This window comes from Leptidea sinapis, chromosome 19, assembly GCF_905404315.1.
Source record: "Leptidea sinapis chromosome 19, ilLepSina1.1, whole genome shotgun sequence".
In the NCBI taxonomy this organism is placed as follows: domain Eukaryota; kingdom Metazoa; phylum Arthropoda; class Insecta; order Lepidoptera; family Pieridae; genus Leptidea; species Leptidea sinapis.
Genome location: NC_066283.1, coordinates 8,326,771 through 8,345,561, shown reverse-complemented (window position 1 = coordinate 8,345,561; position 18,791 = coordinate 8,326,771). Strand labels below are relative to the sequence as shown.

The 18,791-nt window shown below is 35.5% G+C and overlaps 1 protein-coding gene across 1 annotated transcript in view; it reads right to left on the bottom strand.

The window, feature by feature from the left end:
• The window catches only part of LOC126969763 (sterol regulatory element-binding protein 1), a 28,959-nt gene extending 14,095 nt beyond the window's left edge, over nucleotides 1-14,864 (bottom strand). Inside the window, exons 1-8 of the mRNA XM_050815322.1 lie at nucleotides 14,630-14,864; nucleotides 13,947-14,552; nucleotides 10,959-11,239; nucleotides 10,336-10,566; nucleotides 7,512-7,704; nucleotides 4,442-4,629; nucleotides 2,852-3,039; nucleotides 1,258-1,494 (exon numbers count right to left, since the gene is read on the bottom strand). Coding sequence (XP_050671279.1) covers nucleotides 1,258-1,494; nucleotides 2,852-3,039; nucleotides 4,442-4,629; nucleotides 7,512-7,704; nucleotides 10,336-10,566; nucleotides 10,959-11,239; nucleotides 13,947-14,552; nucleotides 14,630-14,696 — 1,991 coding nt within the window. The 5' untranslated portion in view covers nucleotides 14,697-14,864. The remainder of the gene's footprint in view (nucleotides 1-1,257; nucleotides 1,495-2,851; nucleotides 3,040-4,441; nucleotides 4,630-7,511; nucleotides 7,705-10,335; nucleotides 10,567-10,958; nucleotides 11,240-13,946; nucleotides 14,553-14,629) is intronic.
• Between the last annotated feature and the right edge of the window lie 3,927 nt (nucleotides 14,865-18,791).

Genomic DNA, 18,791 nt, shown 5'->3' with positions numbered 1-18,791 from the left:
AGTGGCATAGTTCGACGGACATATAGCCGGTAGGGCAGAAAATTCCTCGAATGGCGACCATGTACCGGAAGATGCAGTGTTGGTGGGCCCCCCACAAGATGGACCGACGATCTGGTCAAGATTGCTGGAATACGTTGGATGAGGGCAGCGCAGGACACGACACATACCGGATTAGAAACACTACACCCCGCCACTTTGTGGAATCAACTGAAGTTCAATACGACTAAGGCCGGTCCTACATTGGAAGCGGAATTTCTCCCGACCAGACGGTCTAGGCGGTCTAACAAAACAAACATTGACGCGCCGTGTCCCCTCCTACGCTGGAGCCAGCGCTCGCTCCGGGGAGGGGAAACAAGTCTGAACTGGTCTGACAAAAACCAAACAGGTTTGTTTTTCATCTAGTCCAGACTCCAGTTGCATGGAAGCTTTGGTGAGTGGCACGTCGCATATTAATTCTGATTGGTTCGTCCGCTCCTATCTAGCTGCAGTGTAGGAGCGCCGAGTCTGGTATGGCCAGGTCGGGCCTGCTGGCCAGATCGAATCCGCTTCCAATGTAGGACCTGCCTAAGTGTCTGTTCACACAAACCGGTTCAGAGAGCATCGGCCGGCGCTCTTCTATATTATTTTCTTATAATAAAAAGGTAGCAGCATAAGTCCAACTCCTGGCAGGAAAAATGTTTTTCAAAGAGTTACCAATAGAAAATAAACTAAAACAAGACTTGTGTCCCAAGAACAATTAATATTTTTATGATTTTACTGGTGGATTAAAAAAGATTATTGGTCACAAAATTTTGACGCACATTTTAAGGCTGACATGAAAAGAATAAGACACAGCATCGATATAGCAATCCTAATTAGCATCGATGAGCCTCTTTGTAAGGCGCTGCGAAAAGTGATTTTCCAAACATAGTAAAAAAGCTTATATTTTTATAAACATTATTCAATAGAAATCATTCCTGTTTGAATTATAGGTCCATGACAACATCGAACACATTATTTAAAAAAAAAAAAATCGCAATAATTTAAAATAAATCTGTCCTCGTTCAGAAAGTGGTGTTCCCGACATGCGAAACACAACCGCCTCGCTCGATAGTTCTTCCCTGAATGACTGCACGCTGTCAGGCAACCGTACGCCGATTACACCCGAGCTATGACGAATGCCAAATCATCTTCATACTCGATTCTTATGCTCGACGTTCTTGACTACGACATATTTAATATAAACTATTCTATTAAGAATAAGCAGATATTACTTACCCACATAACCAATTCCCAATCTTAGGCATATGATCCTTAAACACCAGTGCAGCAGTCACATATGTATCAGCTAACAGTTGTCGGTCACCAGTTACTTCTGCCAAGTTAACAGCTTGCAAGGCCAATAACACTTTCCCACTTTGGCCACTGTGGTTTGATAATATTTCCAACTGGGCCAATTGGTGGGATACACTCGATACTTCGCCTGCCCAGTGTTTTGTAGCTCTCCGCACAGGGCTGTAAATGTCCCAGTAATTAGTTTCATATTTCTATCAGATGAACCACCATAATATATTTATAACAATACTAGCCGTTCCTGCCCGCTTCGCTGGGCGAATTTTAAAAGGAAGAAACGTCGGAAGTCATTTTTGGAATCGGTGTCCTTCCGCCGCGACTCGCTCTCGCCTCCACAGAACACAAGGACATCTCACCTATAACTATGTATGTAGTTACAAACCTATCTTGGATGACACCGACTCCAAAAATGACAATAGTCGTAACTAGAATTAGATTAATTAATTAGAAAATACGTTTATCTATTGTTTTGAAATAGTGTTTTTGAAGTCGGATGTTTTTTTGTTAAAAAAATTTTTATGTTATGATTTTTAGTGAATTTGAAGTACACTAACTAACCATTTTGGGCTAAATATGTGTAGATATACAAAAATTTTCAATGCAACAATGAACGTAAGCGCTTCGCAATTTGATTACAGACAATAAGAAATTCTGCCACAGATCGCACCCTTACTATAAGTCGTTAAGGAGTCCCATTGGTCATCATATTCGGCTACGACAATTACTAGGCCATAACTATATTATGGTAGATGACTTAAATATCCGGATTCAAGAAGATTCAAATAAGATTCGGCCGAATATCGTTAATTTGCTCCTAAGAATTGAAGAGTTCCGTTACTTTGACATGGATTCCGTAATCAGAACCTAACCAAACTCTCACTAAACTATCTTTGAAGTATATATCTATCTTTGAATAGATATATCCTTTTCAATAATGAAAGAATCATCGAAATCGGTTGGCGCGATATTGAGTTATCATAAAAAAGATTCGGCCGAGTATCGTTAATTTGCTCCTAAGAATTGAAGAGTTCCGTTACTTTGTCATGGATTTCGTAATCAGAACCTAACCATACTCTCACCAAACTATCTTTGAAGTATATATCTATCTTTGAATAGATATATCCTTTTCAATAAAGAAAGAATCATCGAAATCGGTTGGCGCGATATTGAGTTACTCGTAATATCATCCACTTGGCTACACGTATGTATAGCAAATTTAAGACTTTTATGGTTTTAATTATATACTAATTTTTTCACGTGCGCTGTTCCCGATTAATACTAAATCACTAATTACTCGGTGGTAGACTACAAGCCATCTGGAAGGGAAATGTTTAACGCGGCTATGTCACGTATAGAACCTTCTTATTTAGAATTCTATGGTCACAACCGTAGCAATTTCAAATCCGTAACTTTTGCCTACAATTAATTAGTACCTATACAGTAATTTTACGAGTGAGATAATAGTCTACTAGTAATGGCTATACATATTGCTCGATTACTAATATGATCTGAAACCCACCTATCATTGAACAGGTCCCCAGCTCGTCGCGCCAGAAAGCCGCCCAGGGGTAGCCGTTGCATCACCTGCCTCAGTGCAGCAGCAACTAACGCAGTATACTTCACATGTCCTCGTTCACCAGATTGTATACTCTTCCCACATACCGCTAGAGACCGGTGTAGTTCTAGTCTGGCGTTTGTCAGATCGCCCTGAGATAATAACGACTAATTTTAAATGAGGAACAGACAATTAGTAATTAATGAAAATTTGCTGCCTGGCAATTCGCTAGGCGCGTGTAAATTCGCAGCGCAACTAAATTGTAAAAAAACTGCTCTCGCTTTAATGAAACGCGCATGCGAATTGAACAATCGACAAAGTTTAATCGTGACCCTTTGTCAATTTCCTACAGTCATAATAAACGAGGAAATAGGAATGGAAAGGAGGAATAGGAAGGAAAACAGTCTTTATAACTACACCATTTGATGGTTGTTACTATTAAGGATCAAATTCTGGTCAGTAAGAACATATTATATCGTTGTTACTATTAAGGATCAAATTCGCTTGAATGAAACGCGCATGCAAATTGAACTATCGACAAAATTAAATCGTGACCAACTTTTGTCATTTTTCTACAGTAATAATAAACCAGTAGGTCTAAATTCGCTTGAACATACATTCCCAAAGAAACTGTTATTATTTTATTAAACACAGACAGTCCACCAATTGTCTTACAATGTTTTTGGAGCAACTATATAAATTTTATGATTTAAAAAAATATCACCAAGCGAATCATGAATCAATTTTTATCGATGGTACATTACTTCTGGACAATGGACTCGGTAATTACTGATCTATTGAGTGTATTTGGATTAATCAAAAAAATTTGTGAAGCAATCAATTACAAGAGAATGTGGGCGGCGGTGATCACTTAACACCAGGTGACCTGTACGCTCGTTTGTCCTCCTATTCCATAAAAAAAAAAGGCTCTCGAGAATTGTGAGAAAGGTTACATGGAAAGTTTTACTTTCAGATGTCACTCATTAAAACAAATGAAATTGTAAACAAAATAATATACCTAGTGTTTCTAATAAAATATTGCATACAGCAAGGTAATATGATAGGTTCTAGTATATTTTACATTACTATTCCTATATTAACATCTACGAATAGGAGTGCTAAGTAAATTAAGTGTAAACGAATTGGCAAACAAGTTAATATTTTTATGCAAATAGGCTTAGATCATTTACGGCCGTTCCCAATATTCAGTCTATATCTTATTTGATATAAAAATCGTAACAATCGTTGACTTTTGTGTTCCAATAAACTTATCGACGGCAACTCACCTTATCCGTACACGCTGTCTGTCAATGGGACGACGTATAGCTTACCAGCGATAGAAGTATGTATGGAAATTGCAATTCACGCGTCCCAATATGAGGCGATAAGAATGACTTATCGGGTATATTGGGACAGCTTCAGATTATTGACAGCTTATTACTGACAGTTGAAGGTAATAATTTATCTCTATCTGTTGATAGTATATTGGGAACGGCCGTTATACGTCTAGATAGGCTGACAGCTGAGAAAACGACGAAAGTAGTCGTTACAAACCTTTTTCAAATAGTTATCAGCCTGTCGCTTGTGTTTATAAAAGAGGCCAGCTTCATTGGACTGTGGTCGAGGCACAGAATCCCCGTACACAAGAAGTTTCACCAGGCAACCTCCTAACAATATGAAGTTGACAATATATATCAAGAACATGTTGAATAACATGATAGCGCTGTTGGAGTAGCTTGAACCTGAAACAAGCGGCAAAGAGTTATTCATATTCAAATATTTTTATTCAAAATAGGATGTGATATCACTTATTGATTGAAAAAAACCTCCAACCATTCGAAAAGTACGTCTTAAACCGTATGAAACTCAGCGGGCTTCTTTTTTCTTCAAAAAAATATGGTTACATTGCAATATCATACAATAATAGCAGATTTTACAACGAGTGCACAAAACGAACCATTTTTATCCGAGACTTTTTGCATGTTTTAGCAGGCTGATAGTAAAGTCGAGGGTAAAATGGTTTTGTGGACGAGTAATAACCTTTACCTTTTCATTTCCTATGCGAGGAAATAAAACAATAGTATAACATAACATTTTTTTAATTTATATTCAAAGTAAAATAAGTACAGTTTTGAATACTGAAGGAAATTATTTTTCCCGGCATATTAACGGTATTTTTCAGAAGATGACTATTGTGAGAAGATGGCTCTGACGATAACAAGGAATCTTTAGATGTAGAAGGGACTGGCTCGCTTGTGTGCTTAACATTGTCCTTCATTTGAAATGATTGCTTTCAGCATGGAATATACAGGGTGTCCCAAAGTTATGGGACATGAAGGGAAAGTACCTTAAATATCGTAGATAGGGTATTTTACTGAAAGAAGACTTTGTTATTTTTAAAAGTTAGTAATTCTGCATTCAAAGATTTTCTTAAAAGAACTTGCCTCGTCTGGGACTCGAACCGACTTAAATGTAAAAAAAACATCCCTACTTTTATGATGCCAATCGAAAGCATGGCCAAAAACTAATAACTCTTCTTAAGTAACATAGTATTTTAAAAGAAAGGAGCAACGTAAAATCTTTGAGTCAAATTTCAAGAAAGTTATTTATTGCCGACGACGACATCCGAAAAGTAGAGATATTATCATTCCATAGATAGCCGTGTTTATTCGTAAATAAGTATCCACTTCATAATTAAAATACTTTATAGCATAGTTTTTTTTTGTTTAAAAGCGATACGAGAATGTGGGCGAGTTACAAACAGAATTGTGTCATATCATATCGAGTATTCACCTCACTGGGATCACATTTTGAGCATTTAATTAATTAATTTACAATAAAATTAACCCCACTTAATTGACTACTTTCTCATATCTACATATCATAAAAGTAGGGATGTTTTTTTTTACATTTGAGTCAGTTCGATTCCCAGACGAGGCAAGTTCTTTTTAGAAAATCTTTGAATGCAGAATTACTAACTTTTAAAAATAACATTCAGAATTACTAACTTTTAAAAATAACATTAAGTCTTCTTTCAGTAAAATACCCTATCTACGATATTTAAGGTACTTTCCCTTCATGTCCCATAACTTTGGGACACCCTGTATACTCCACAGTGTAGATGGCTGATGTTTTTTGTATAATTCATAATAACTCAAAAGAACACTTTCTGAGAACGTAGTTACTAGTTTTTCTTTTCTCCAATTTACAAAATTATCGTAAACTTTGAGATATTTTTCCCGAGACTTTGGCGGTAATATCTGTTGCACAACTCTCTGTGCATTAATTTCCATAAGCGTATTTGGAGAGTGTGCAAAATCCTCTTCACTGCACATTGTACACAATTTTAGCAAATTTGAATAAATTAATATAAGCACGAAAAAACAAGACCTGGTTCCCGCCGTTTTTTTTTAAATCTTACGACTGTAATATTGTGCTTGGGCTCCGGACCTATACAGCCTACTATTAAATGAATTTTGTCATATATATTTTTTTTAATTAATTAAATAACCATAAAAATAAAACCAATAAAAATACGGTATATTTGAATTAAAATTTTAATGTATTTTATGTCTTAAAAAACAAATGAAGCAAATAAATTAAAGTAAATATTATAGAATAACAAATTCTATTTCTGAACTTTTTATTGTGTTTGGCTGTATGACTCATTTTCTTTGCCTTAATATAGATACATTTATGAGTAGATACGTTAACGCACTTGTGCACAAAAATCGATTTCAGAGCATGAGAAGTGAAAAGCTTATTATTTCACTGCCTGAGAGCGGTCGCTCCATTTCCAATGTGTGGTATCATTAAGAAAGTCATTTACGTTATAGTAGTAACCTTTAGCACACAAACGTTTTTTAACAATTCTTTTGAATTTCGTCATACTTTTGTTTTGTACATTATCTGGGATCTTGTTGTAAAAACATACATCACCCCACAAAAGACTTACTAACACGACTTAGCCGAGTAGTAGGCATTAAAAGTTTGTCTGTTCCTCCTGGTGTTAATATTATGGTTATGAAAGTTTCTAGCAAATTCACTTATATGCCTATGAACATACATTACATTATCTAGAATATATTGAGAAGTAACAGCATGTTAATTTCTTTAAATTTTGCTCTCAATGATTCTTTAGGACCTAGGTTATAAAAAGCGCGAATAGCCCTCTTCTGCAGCACAAATATTGTATTAATATAGGCAGTGGTGCCCCATAGCAATATACCATAGGACATAATACTATGGAAATAACTAAATAATACTAGTCGCGCCGTATCTATGTCAGTAAATTGTCTAATCTTCTTCACCGCGTAAGCTGCAGAACTAAGTCTGTTCGCCAATCCTTCAATAGTAATAAACCTAGTAGTTGTACGGCTCCGTACCCGAAGGATAACCAACGGAACCCTATTATATACTCAGTTAAACACTAATTGTTAGTGTTGGATGAGGGAAGCGTAGGAGCGATCGTCATCTTTCGGGATCTTTTGTCCAGCAGTGGACGTCTTCCGGATGAAATGATGACATTGTTGGTCATTAATTGTTTTTTTTTTATATAAATATTTAATGTACTCACATACATTTTATCTATACCCAGTTATAATAAAAATATAAGCAAACTTACCCAAATCACTGTCGGACAGTATTCTTCTCTGATCAATTCTTGAATTATAATCAGGTGTGTGAGTGTTCATCATAAAACTGCTCACAAATGAGCTGAATGGATTGAATGCTATCAGACCAACCATGAATGCACATAACGCCAAACGAGAATGATCTCCCATGCCCATAACTATTTTTGAATACTTGATGTCATCCTAAAAAAAATATTATATAATAAAATTTCACTTGTAAATCATAATATTATGGCGTATCCTTGATATTACATATCTGTACAAAATGGTAAGCAATAAAATAGATTCTGTAGACATATTAAGTTGTATAACATTTCAACAATACTTGTAGTCTTAATATTGAGGGTATTTGTAAGTTATTTAGTTTGTAAAGTTGTTCATAAAATTTCTTAGCACCTAAATGTTTATGCCTTTGTTTTGTTTTTCTTCTGTATAATGAATATTTGTATGTAGTTTTAAGTTGTTTCATTTTTCTTTAAAAATAAATAATTTAATTTAAGTAGTTAATTAAGTGTTAAACTTTAAATTTAAATAATATTATATGTCTTCCGACGACCTTATTATACACTGTAAAACTCAAATGAGTTTATGTATGTACAATAATTGTGTTACCTATAATATGTTATTTGTTAATAAGAAATAAATAAATAAAAATAAAATAAAGTACCTCAACGTAATACTCGAAATAAAACATTTTTTTTCTATTTACCAGTTACGAGAACTAATATTGGACGGAATACACCTTGCTATAGGATTTGTTCCACATACAACTAAATAATTTTAAATAATGCTGATTTAGATCTCTTTAACGATAATTTAGCGGATCTCAAACGAAAATTACTTGCAATTGCTTAATATTGTCATAAGATTTTCTTGTATATATTCATAAATTGTTAATTTCAATCATCGTTTGTAAAAAGTTTAATTTAATTTACTAGTATTTTGTTTTCATTTATAAGTCTTGTTTTTACCTATTCTAAATATCTATTATGAAATACTGTGAATACCTTTAAGTAATAGATATACCAGACTATATAGAATCTTAATACTGTGTAAAAATGTCATAAATATCTATTGTTGGTGTTCCAATAAATAAATTTATAGTATTATATGCTAACTCATACGATTCAATGACAGTCACAGCCAGGCACTTGGGTATCACTGTCCCATCTGCAAGACATGTCTTTAGCTTTTTTTATGACAATAAGGGACGAGACGAGCAGAATATTCAGCTGACGTTAATTGATACGCCCTGCCCATAACAATAGAGTGCCTTAGGTACCCCATACTTAGAATTATTTAAAAATCCAAAAATTCTGAGGGGCATTACAATTGCGCTCGACACCTTGAGACATAAGATTTTAAGTCTCATTTGCCCAGTAATTTCACTAGCTACGGCGCCGTTCAGACCGAAACACAATAATGCTTACACATTTCTGCTTCACGACAGGAAAAGGCGCAGTTGTGGTACCCATAATCTATCCGCTTATCGCCGGTATTCTGTGCAAAGGATCCTCCCACTCGTAATAGTAACACTTGTGTAGAAGCCGTGGTGAAGTTTCTTGTCTTAAACATGGTTAAGGGAAGCAATGGCTCGTCCATTCGTCATACTCGTGAACTGACGGTAGTTGTTGTACTGGATAATCCTGATATAGAGATCTCTTCCGAACTTTGTTGTTAAATAATTTTATACAGCAACTAATTGCTGTGGCTGGATTGGATAGAATCCAATAATTCATTGAGGCGTCCAAAGCCAACTTGACAGCGGACTGTCCTTGACGAAGAGAAAGCCTTCAGAAAGACCTGGACTAAAATCAAGAAAGGTGCTCAGGACTGATAAGGCATAAAAGGCATTTATTTTCTCAAAATTGATTCCTTTAGAATTCTTTTTGATGTCATTTCTTATACTACTAGATACTACTATCGCTTCGGAAACAAATGGCGCTCTGAGAGAGAAGAAGCGGCGCAAGAAACTCTCCCAGCATTCTTTTTTTTGCGCTCTTTTCAATAAACATATACAATATTGTACAGTCATTTCTATCGCTATAAAATAATCACAATCTAGTCCCAGGCTGTCCGATCATTTAGATATTCAGCAGTGGAGTAATAGGATTTACGACAGAGCCATTTTTTTATAAAACATTTAAATTTATTTATAGATAAACATAAGGATGGAATACACTGTGGACAGACAGACACTGTGGAAAAAGGCAGCTTATAATGTTTGTTACTTCTGTGTCGATGCGCCAGAATATTTGTCACACAATTTTATGCTTGATGCCCTGGTTGACAAAGACCCTACTGGGTCCATCTTTAGATAGGACTTACGCACACGCTGCATTGAGGCAGCCCTACTACACGCCAAGGAGTCTGTGAGCAGTAGGAAGTTAGTGAACTTTTGGTCAGAGATGCATTAACTGGATGAAGCTAACAGCCAGTGTTTCATGTAACATTAAGCATTATAGAAGGTAACAAAGTCATAGGTTTCATTTTTATCATAAAATTGTTTCAATTCCAATTATTTTGGTGGCATTTAATCACTACCACAACCAAATTTCACCCTGAGAGAAGAATTGGCGAAAGAAACTCTATGCTTTGGATATATCTTTTAAAAGCATTTGTATAGCTTAGTATCAAATTATTATACTCATACATTTTTCATTGTATATGACATCAAAAAGAATTCTAAGGGAACCAATTTTGAGAAAATAAATGCCTTTTATGGTAGTGATCACTTGACAGTAGATGACCCGTGCACTTGTTTGTCCTTCTTGTCAAATAGCGTCTCATATAAAACACAAAGTTAAATATTACCCTTGATTCAGGAGATGAGGGAGAATCACTGTCAAGTCCGTTAGAAGAATGATATGGTGAGGAGATATCACTATGGGGTGGTGTGTATGCACCCTCCAATGGAACATCTTTGATACCAGACTTCTGACAGGCGAGCTTGAGAGCCATGTTCTCTTGCTTTAATCTTGAATTTTGGTTTTGTAAATACTTAATATAGTCTATGGTTTTTCTTAGGATAGCTGATTTATTTAACTGTAACAGAAAAACAATTACATTTTTAAATCTATATTTACTTGCACAATGTTCCGTTTAAGTAATTGAAAAACATGTCTAGGGTTTTTTTTATTTGTGAAATATCTTTAAATAAAGCTTAGATCATTTATATGTCTAGATAGATTATGAAAGCTGTGAAAACGTCGGAAAAATAGACTTTGGAACTAACCTACATTTTGAGCAATTCACACACACTAACACAAAGTGTCATACAAATCGCGAGTGTAAGACATAGCTTGTCACACACACTTAACTAATAATTCCTGGCCTGTTTATATTAACTTTTTTCTAACAGCAACAGACTCTATCGAGACATATAAATTATCTCAGAAATAAAGCTTCAAATGACCATTAACTTCAATTTTATTTACCTTAGCCTCTTCTCCAACTAGCATATTTTTTAATTCTATGATTCTATCATTGATACTAGTTCTATAACGCCTTTCTATGGCGTTATGTGCACTCCTCTTAACTTCTTTTACAACAGGTGGACCTGTACCGGGTACCTGGCTTAGTGCTATCTTATCACCATCAAGTACAACAGGAATGCCCGTTGTTAAAACAGTTGGGCCGTTGCTGCTCGTAAAAAATGTGTGTATGGGCATACTATCTGTGGCCGGTTTTGTATTTGTTAATACAGTTTTTGTTGAACCTGAAACATTTTTATTTTAGTAAATCTTAAGTATTAAATTAAAATTAAAATCCACAAATCAAAAAACTCCTTACGCAATATGTATTATTGTTTTATTTTTTGATCAAAAACTATCTATTGTACTCCGATTTTAGCAGCTTTCTTCTCATCACTACATAGTATAAAACAAAGTCGCTTTCTCTGTCCCTATATGTATGCTTAAATCTTTAAAACTGCGCAACGGATTTTGATGCGTGTTTTTTTAAATAGATAAAGTGATTGAAGAGGAAGGTTTATATGTATAATAACATCCATTAAATAGTGGAGAAATACTGTTACTTTTGAGGTTTCTAATGTGATGTTGTAAGTAATTAAATTTTTCCGCTTACATTGCAAACGCAGGCTGAGCCCTACGAGATTTATCAAAATAATGTACACATTGAAACGGTCTACAAAAAACTCCGTTATAGTATATGTCTATCTTATATGGATATCCCACAATAACATTTTTTTGTCATTTACTTTATACGACAAATAATGGCTTATTTTCCAAGCGATTTTAACCAATACAGCATTAATCCTTATGTAATTAAATACCTTAAATACATTGTTGATTTAATATAGATCTATATTGCCCTTTACAGCGTATGATTTAAATGAATATTTTCGAAGATATTACAGATTTAAAAATTGCGGGACGTAGCGTTTGCGGCGGTTCCGGCCGGCCGGGCGGCGGGAGCGTGTCTATAAATAGCGCGTCGGAGGCCGCGGTTCTCCCAATAGAAAGCCACATTTTTATAAGTGTCAATATTACCCCGAAATATGAAAAGACTTTTTCGTGATAGTCCGATTTAAAAAATAAGTCTGAAAACGAGCGAAAAGTGGGAAAACACGGTCGAGCATTACAAATACTTTATATGGCAAAACAACGTTTGCCAGGTCAGCTAGTTTTTTAAATAAAATACAATTTAATAAGTAACTTTTAAAAATTATAATCAGATTGAGCAACTAGTAGAAATCCTGTTTACGCAGTTTGCCTAGAGACATTAGACAAGGAGGAAATAGGAGCACTACTTAAATAATCATGGAAATTAAAGATTTATGTTTTTTTATATATAAGAGAGGGCAAACGGGCAAGAGGCTTACATGAACCAGTTTCCGCCAAACCAGTGGTCAAGAAATGTGTTGCCAGCCTTAAATGATGGGTGTATGCTCTATGCTTGATTGTTCCTGAGTTATACCGGTTCTAGAAAATTACAGCCCACTTAATTGACACCACAGGCTCGCACAGCCAATTTGTGGTAATTGATACCACAAATTGGCTGTGCGAGCTAACAAGTTCCTTGCAAAACAAGTGTTTGTGGAATGCTCGGCAGACGTTGGCTTCAAGTGAAGTATTGTTTCACACTATACATTAGTTATTATCATTACACCAAGCTTTTTTGGGCCAATTTGACCTTCCCCTTCAACTGACAATGATAGTGAAAGAGTGACTTGATATATTGACACAGTATAAGTATGAGTAATACTAGCTGCATAAACAAAACACATATGAATCCTGCAAACCGAAGTTCCAACAGCTGAAACATTTTCCACTCGACTATTGAACTTGTAAAAACAGTCAGTGTAAGTGAAACTGACACACAGATGGGTTCCATATCATGCACAAGATGTAATGTTGAGACAACTTTTAAACAAGAAACAAATTTTTGCATGGTATGCGTATTGTAATTCACTGTCTATTTCTTATAGAAGGCCAAACTAATATATAGAGATCACTTAATAATATGTCATTGCTATAGTCCATACTCTATTGCACACTGCTAGCACACTTTTCATTTCTGCTATGGCAACAATCTTAATATAAATAAATTATGTCACATGTTGTTTGTCCTCGATGGACTCACTAAACTAATGAACGGATTTTAATGGGAAGTAATTCCCATGGAGTGCAGGTGTGTCCAACTTGAGAGATAGGATAGTTTTTATTGCAATTAGGGATCCATAATTATTTTTATTTCCAAAATTTGTTTTGTACGGACATATTTTCTATAAGAGAATTTAGTGATGCATGGTTTGACCGTTCCTTTGTGAAACAATTTTACTATAACAACAGGGAGCATTTTTTACGAAATAATTATTGATGTTTTGAAATATTATTGGTAAATTCCTATGAAACAGTATTTTATTATACACAGAACAACATCTGTCGGAGCAGCTAGTATATTATATTTAAATAACAAACTCAGTACATAAATTCAGCTATTTCAGTTTATGAGATACCAGCCTGCTTATAGATAGCCAGAAGATAGAGTAGCCTCAGTAGTATATATAGCAATAGATTTTCTGTTATCCTTAATGTTTGTTATACTATAATTAACCTAACAAGGTGAAATCCTAATAATAAGTATAAAATATAATTAACTTCTAATATATAATCCTTTGGAATTATTCTTGAAGTCAATCTTTCAAATCTCAAATCAAGCGAATGGGAGAAACAAAAATTTCCTAGTATTCCTTTTTTTTCAGCCGGCAGCTGTGGATGCATAGTAAAATTAAGAATAATTAATTTATTTTACATAACATTCACACAAAATGTATCATAATTATGTAATAAATTATCAATTTTTTTTCAATAATGTTACATATTTGGATAATGTTGTCTGTGATGTTGAAGTAAAATTAGTATACTAAAATTATTGTTTTAATTAATAAAGAATAACTTTACCTTGTATTGTTGGGGCACTGGAATACATCAATGTTTGATTTGACTGTAATATCACTGGAGAAAAGTGTGACTCTGCATTGTTAATGATTACAGGTGTCATATTTTTAGTATTGTTTGGAACTAACAATGGCTGTGCTGTCCGTGGTTTTGCATTTTGGTTAAGCTGTTGTGCTCCCTCTATTTGGACGAGAGATACTCTCCCGTCCTGGAAATGTTGTAAACCATGGCTCAAATTTAAATAAACAGGGCTTTGAACAACTTGCTGGACAAACATTGGACTTTGTGTATGCGTTTTTGTCACACATTGTGGTTCAGATACTGGAGTTTTATTAGTGTTAGGCAAATTATATGATTCCTCCCTCCCATACACTCCTAGGATAGGACTACTTTTTGGTTGTGATGTTTGCACTGGAACTTTAGTATTCTGCGAATATTGAGACACTAAGGGATTTCCTGAATTCGAATTACTATAGTATGGCGAAGACTGTGGTGAGGTTTTAAGCTCTGCTTTACATGTCTTATCAATGTCTATAATATCATTATCAATCAAAGCCAGTTCCTCTTCGAGTTTTACCATAAAGTCTCCATCACATCCACTAAGAAAATCTAAAAATAATAACAAAACACACAGTAAAAACACAATATGAAATGTAAATATTTCTTGTGAAATTTATAATACTTACCTTCTATTTCATTTATATCATTAACATTAAATACGTCATTACTAAGTAATGGTTCGTCAGTATCCATTTTGATAGTAAAATTATTTATTTTTCATATTTTTCCACTAGTAAGTTTACACACTCACACTGTTTACTTCCATACTTTGACATTCGAATTCTGACTTCTGAGCCAATAGCAAGGCGCCGTTGTAGTGGTGCGATATTGCGTCATTCTAATTTCAAATCAAAATTCAAATGTCAATGCAAAATGCGAATGCCGAGCCATCTTCATGCAATTTGTTGGTACATTTTTTACATTTGACATTGATAGAACTTTTTTTCGTAGCTTTATTTTATGCCCGGAGGCAAGCCTTTTTAACTTAGCACTCACAAAATAAAATAAAGTGTTACTAGTAAACACTATTGAAATAACAACTCGAATATATAAACTGAAAATGAGAACTGTGATAATTTATCTAGTGATATATGTTTTATTACGTCTATTGACACTTTTTATGCTAAAATTATAAATGTACTTTACACTGCATCCATTTTAACTAGTGGTACTCGCTGTGGTCGTCATAAAAACGAAAAAGTAGTGGGCTGGAACTACCACGTTCAACAAAGTCATGCAAAAGCTCGCCAAGACTTCACGTGTTGGCTTAATAACGGTTAGCCTAGAACCGGTTTTATAATTGAAAGAATGTGCAATAGCCGTAAAATTTTTAAGAAAAAGTTAAGGTGGTGTCAGGATAACGAAAAATCTATTAAAATGATATTTAGTCGAAAGCAGAAAGAATAAAAATTTTGTAAAATTTTGGAAAGATACTAAAGTTGTAAATGGTAAATCTAGTGCGCCAATTACAGTTGAAAATTTGGAAAATCGGAAGGATATTGCAGACCTGTTCTCTAAGCATTTCAAGGTTGAGCCATCAGCTCTCACCCACACTGCTTTGTCTGTGACTGAGGCAGCCACCGACGGAGCTGTTCATATACCTCCTACTTTTCACCTGACGACGACGTCGCGACTGTAGTGCGTCAAAGGAAGCGGGGAATGTCACCTGGCTTCGACCACCTCAGTATCGAACATATACAGTGTACGGGTGTTGAAATATTTAGAGTTCTTTCCGAACTCTTTAATGCATGCCTAAAATATGGATACCTGCCATGCAACCTTATGAGAACAGTGGTGGTTCCAGTCCCTAAAAATAAAACTGGTGATTTATCTAAATTAAATAATTAACGCCCGATTTCACTTGGAAATATTGGTAAGATACTCGAGAGACTGCTACAACCCGCACTGGTAAGGGAGATCGAGATAGATGATGCTCAATTTGGTTTTCGTACTGGTCTCGGGACGGATTCCGCAATATTTAGCTTGAAGCATACCGTTAATTATTATTACGTTGCTCAAGAAACCTCTGTATATGCATGTTTCCTAGATCTTAGCCGCGCTTTCGATCTTGTAAACTATGATTTACTTTGGTCGAAACTTGCTAAAACGGATGTTGATGGCAGTATTGTGGATCTGTTGCGGTACTGGTACGAGAACCAAATTAACAATGTTAGATGGGCCGACACGCCCTCTAGTGATTATAGGCTAGCTTGCGGTGTGCGGCAGGGGGGGTTGACCTCTCCTTTATATCGGGGATTTGTGTGTAAATAACCTGAATTACGCTGACGATATGGTCCTCCTCAGTCCATCGATCAGGGGTCTCCGAAAACTTTTTGGTGTATGTTTTAAATATGCTGAATCACATGGTCTTAAATACAACACCAAGAAGACAGAAATGGTGATATTTAAATGGAAAAGAGGCCCGAAGAGGGTACCCGAAGTTTGTTTAGATGGCACGCCAGTTGTAGGGTCCTTTAAATACCTGGGGCACATACTTACCGATGATTTGAAGGACGACCAGGACATAGAGTGCGAAAGGCGAGCCCTGTCGGTACGGTGCAACATGCTCGCGCGGAGGTTCGCCAAATGTAATGATCAGGTTAAACTTACTTTGTTTACAACTTTTTGTCAAAATTTTTACACCTGTCAACTTTGGTCATCATATAAAAAACCTCCCTACTGTAGCGCATCGGGCATGTTCGCTGAGACATGAGTTGCCGATTTTTTTGCGATAATGCGTCTCCGCATCGAGTCGTTCTGGAGTCGTCTGCGCGGCGCTCAGAATCGTATCCTTCGAACCATCGGTGATTGCCCGGATAATCATTTCTTCAGGCATTGGTTGTCCGTGTACCACAGCGAGAACCAAAAATGACCGTGTGTATTTTTATTATTTTTAATTGTACACTTTTGTTTTATATTTTATATCTTATGTTTTAAACTTCACTTATTTGTAATTTTATTTTGTAATATGGACTTGCTCTGAAATAAATGATTTATTATTATTATTATTATTATTATTATTATAAGTCTGTGTGCGTGCATTTGCTTGTCATGTCAATCAAAAGACCATCCAATTTAACATCCAAACCTATAACTATCTAAGGCTTTCTTACGCGTATGTAATGGCATAGTATATATTTTTAGGACGCCTTCCATTTTATTATATAAGTAGACTAGACTGGCACCTGAACTGGCGCTTAGCAAAAGTAGTGCCTACAGCAATGGTGAGAGATACTGTATCATTTTCTACTGCTCACGTTCGCAATATGATCTAGCGGGTGTGATTTGATTGTAAGACTCGTGCTGTCTTTTGTGCCTATCAGAAACTAGTACTCAAGTGGGTAGCAGTCACAATTTTATTACCGCGTTCGGCCTTCGTTGGAAGAAGTCTTGTTTTTTTTCAAATATTAAGATTCCGTGGATAAAAACAACACACTACCAGTGGGAGGCTTCTTTGCACAGGATGCCGGCTAGATAATGGGTACCACAACGGCGCCTATTTCTGCCGTGAAGCAGTAATGTGTTAACATTATTGTGTTTCGGTTTGAAGGGCGCCGTAGCTAGTGAAATTACTGGGCAAATGAAACTTAACGTCTTACATCTCAAGGTGACGAGCACAATTGTAGTGCCGCTCAGAATTGTTAGGGTTTTCAAGAATCCCGGGCGGCACTGCATTGTAATGGACAGGGCGTATCAATTACCATCAGCTGAATGTCCTGCTCATCTCGTCCCCTATTTTCATAAAAAAAAAACACTAATTATTACTACTGTTTTATTACACCATAGTAATCAATAATACATACTACTTAAACTCTAATAAATAAATTTTTGCATTTTTCTTTATGGCTGCTACATGTTGCTGTGATACAAAAAAAAATCGATGTCGTGGATGAATTCGACACAAAATATTTTTGAACAACAGGTATCAGTAGTCTAAAACGCGATGTGGTTCACTACATCTTAGAAGATGCGAATTAGAAAGCGCTAGAGCGCACTGCGAAGATATCACGGGGAGTGCTCAGAGAAGGTGCTTGGGTTGATATCAGCAGTCGAATTCCACCACAGACATTACGTCAAAATTCCATCTGCATAATTTTGACGTCCGACAGCAAAACACGTGGTTGTGCCGCGTTTTTTGCTGTTCCATCACATGAGACTTTTGTTCGTTTGCCCTCTCTTATAAAAAAAGAACTCCTATTCGAATTTTTGTGACACTTTTTTATATTGTTATAAGTTGGACGAAGTGTAAGGTACTGGTTCAATATCAGGATTCTCGTATTTCTCGAAATGTTCTAAGTCAGGTCAGACAGTATAATTTCCATCTCTAATCTTCTTGTCATCCAGTATTGATGGAATAGACAAATAATTTTTTATCGGTTTTACTGCGTTAACTACTGAATCCATGCGAATAACTATTACTTATGCCATAAGATACAGTGTGTTTTGGAAAAGGTATTTTAATATAATTAGTTGGTGATTACTGATCCGGAACCTATATTTTTCACTTAGAAATACATATTATAAATTCGCAATTATTCAGTCAACCATCTAGATTCTAGATGAACGGGCGTGGGGTACTAAATACAGGGGCGTGCATTGGTTTTCTAGCAAGGTAGGCACTGTAGATCTTACTTGTTGTAGTTAAGCCTGAAGATTGCTTACTGTAGGTATTTAGTAAAATTTATAACTTGGGGTTCAATAGAAGTTTGGTTATAAAATAACGGACCAAATTAAACTAAATTAATTTTAACACTTTATTTATTTAGGTTCATAACGAGGTAGGCACTG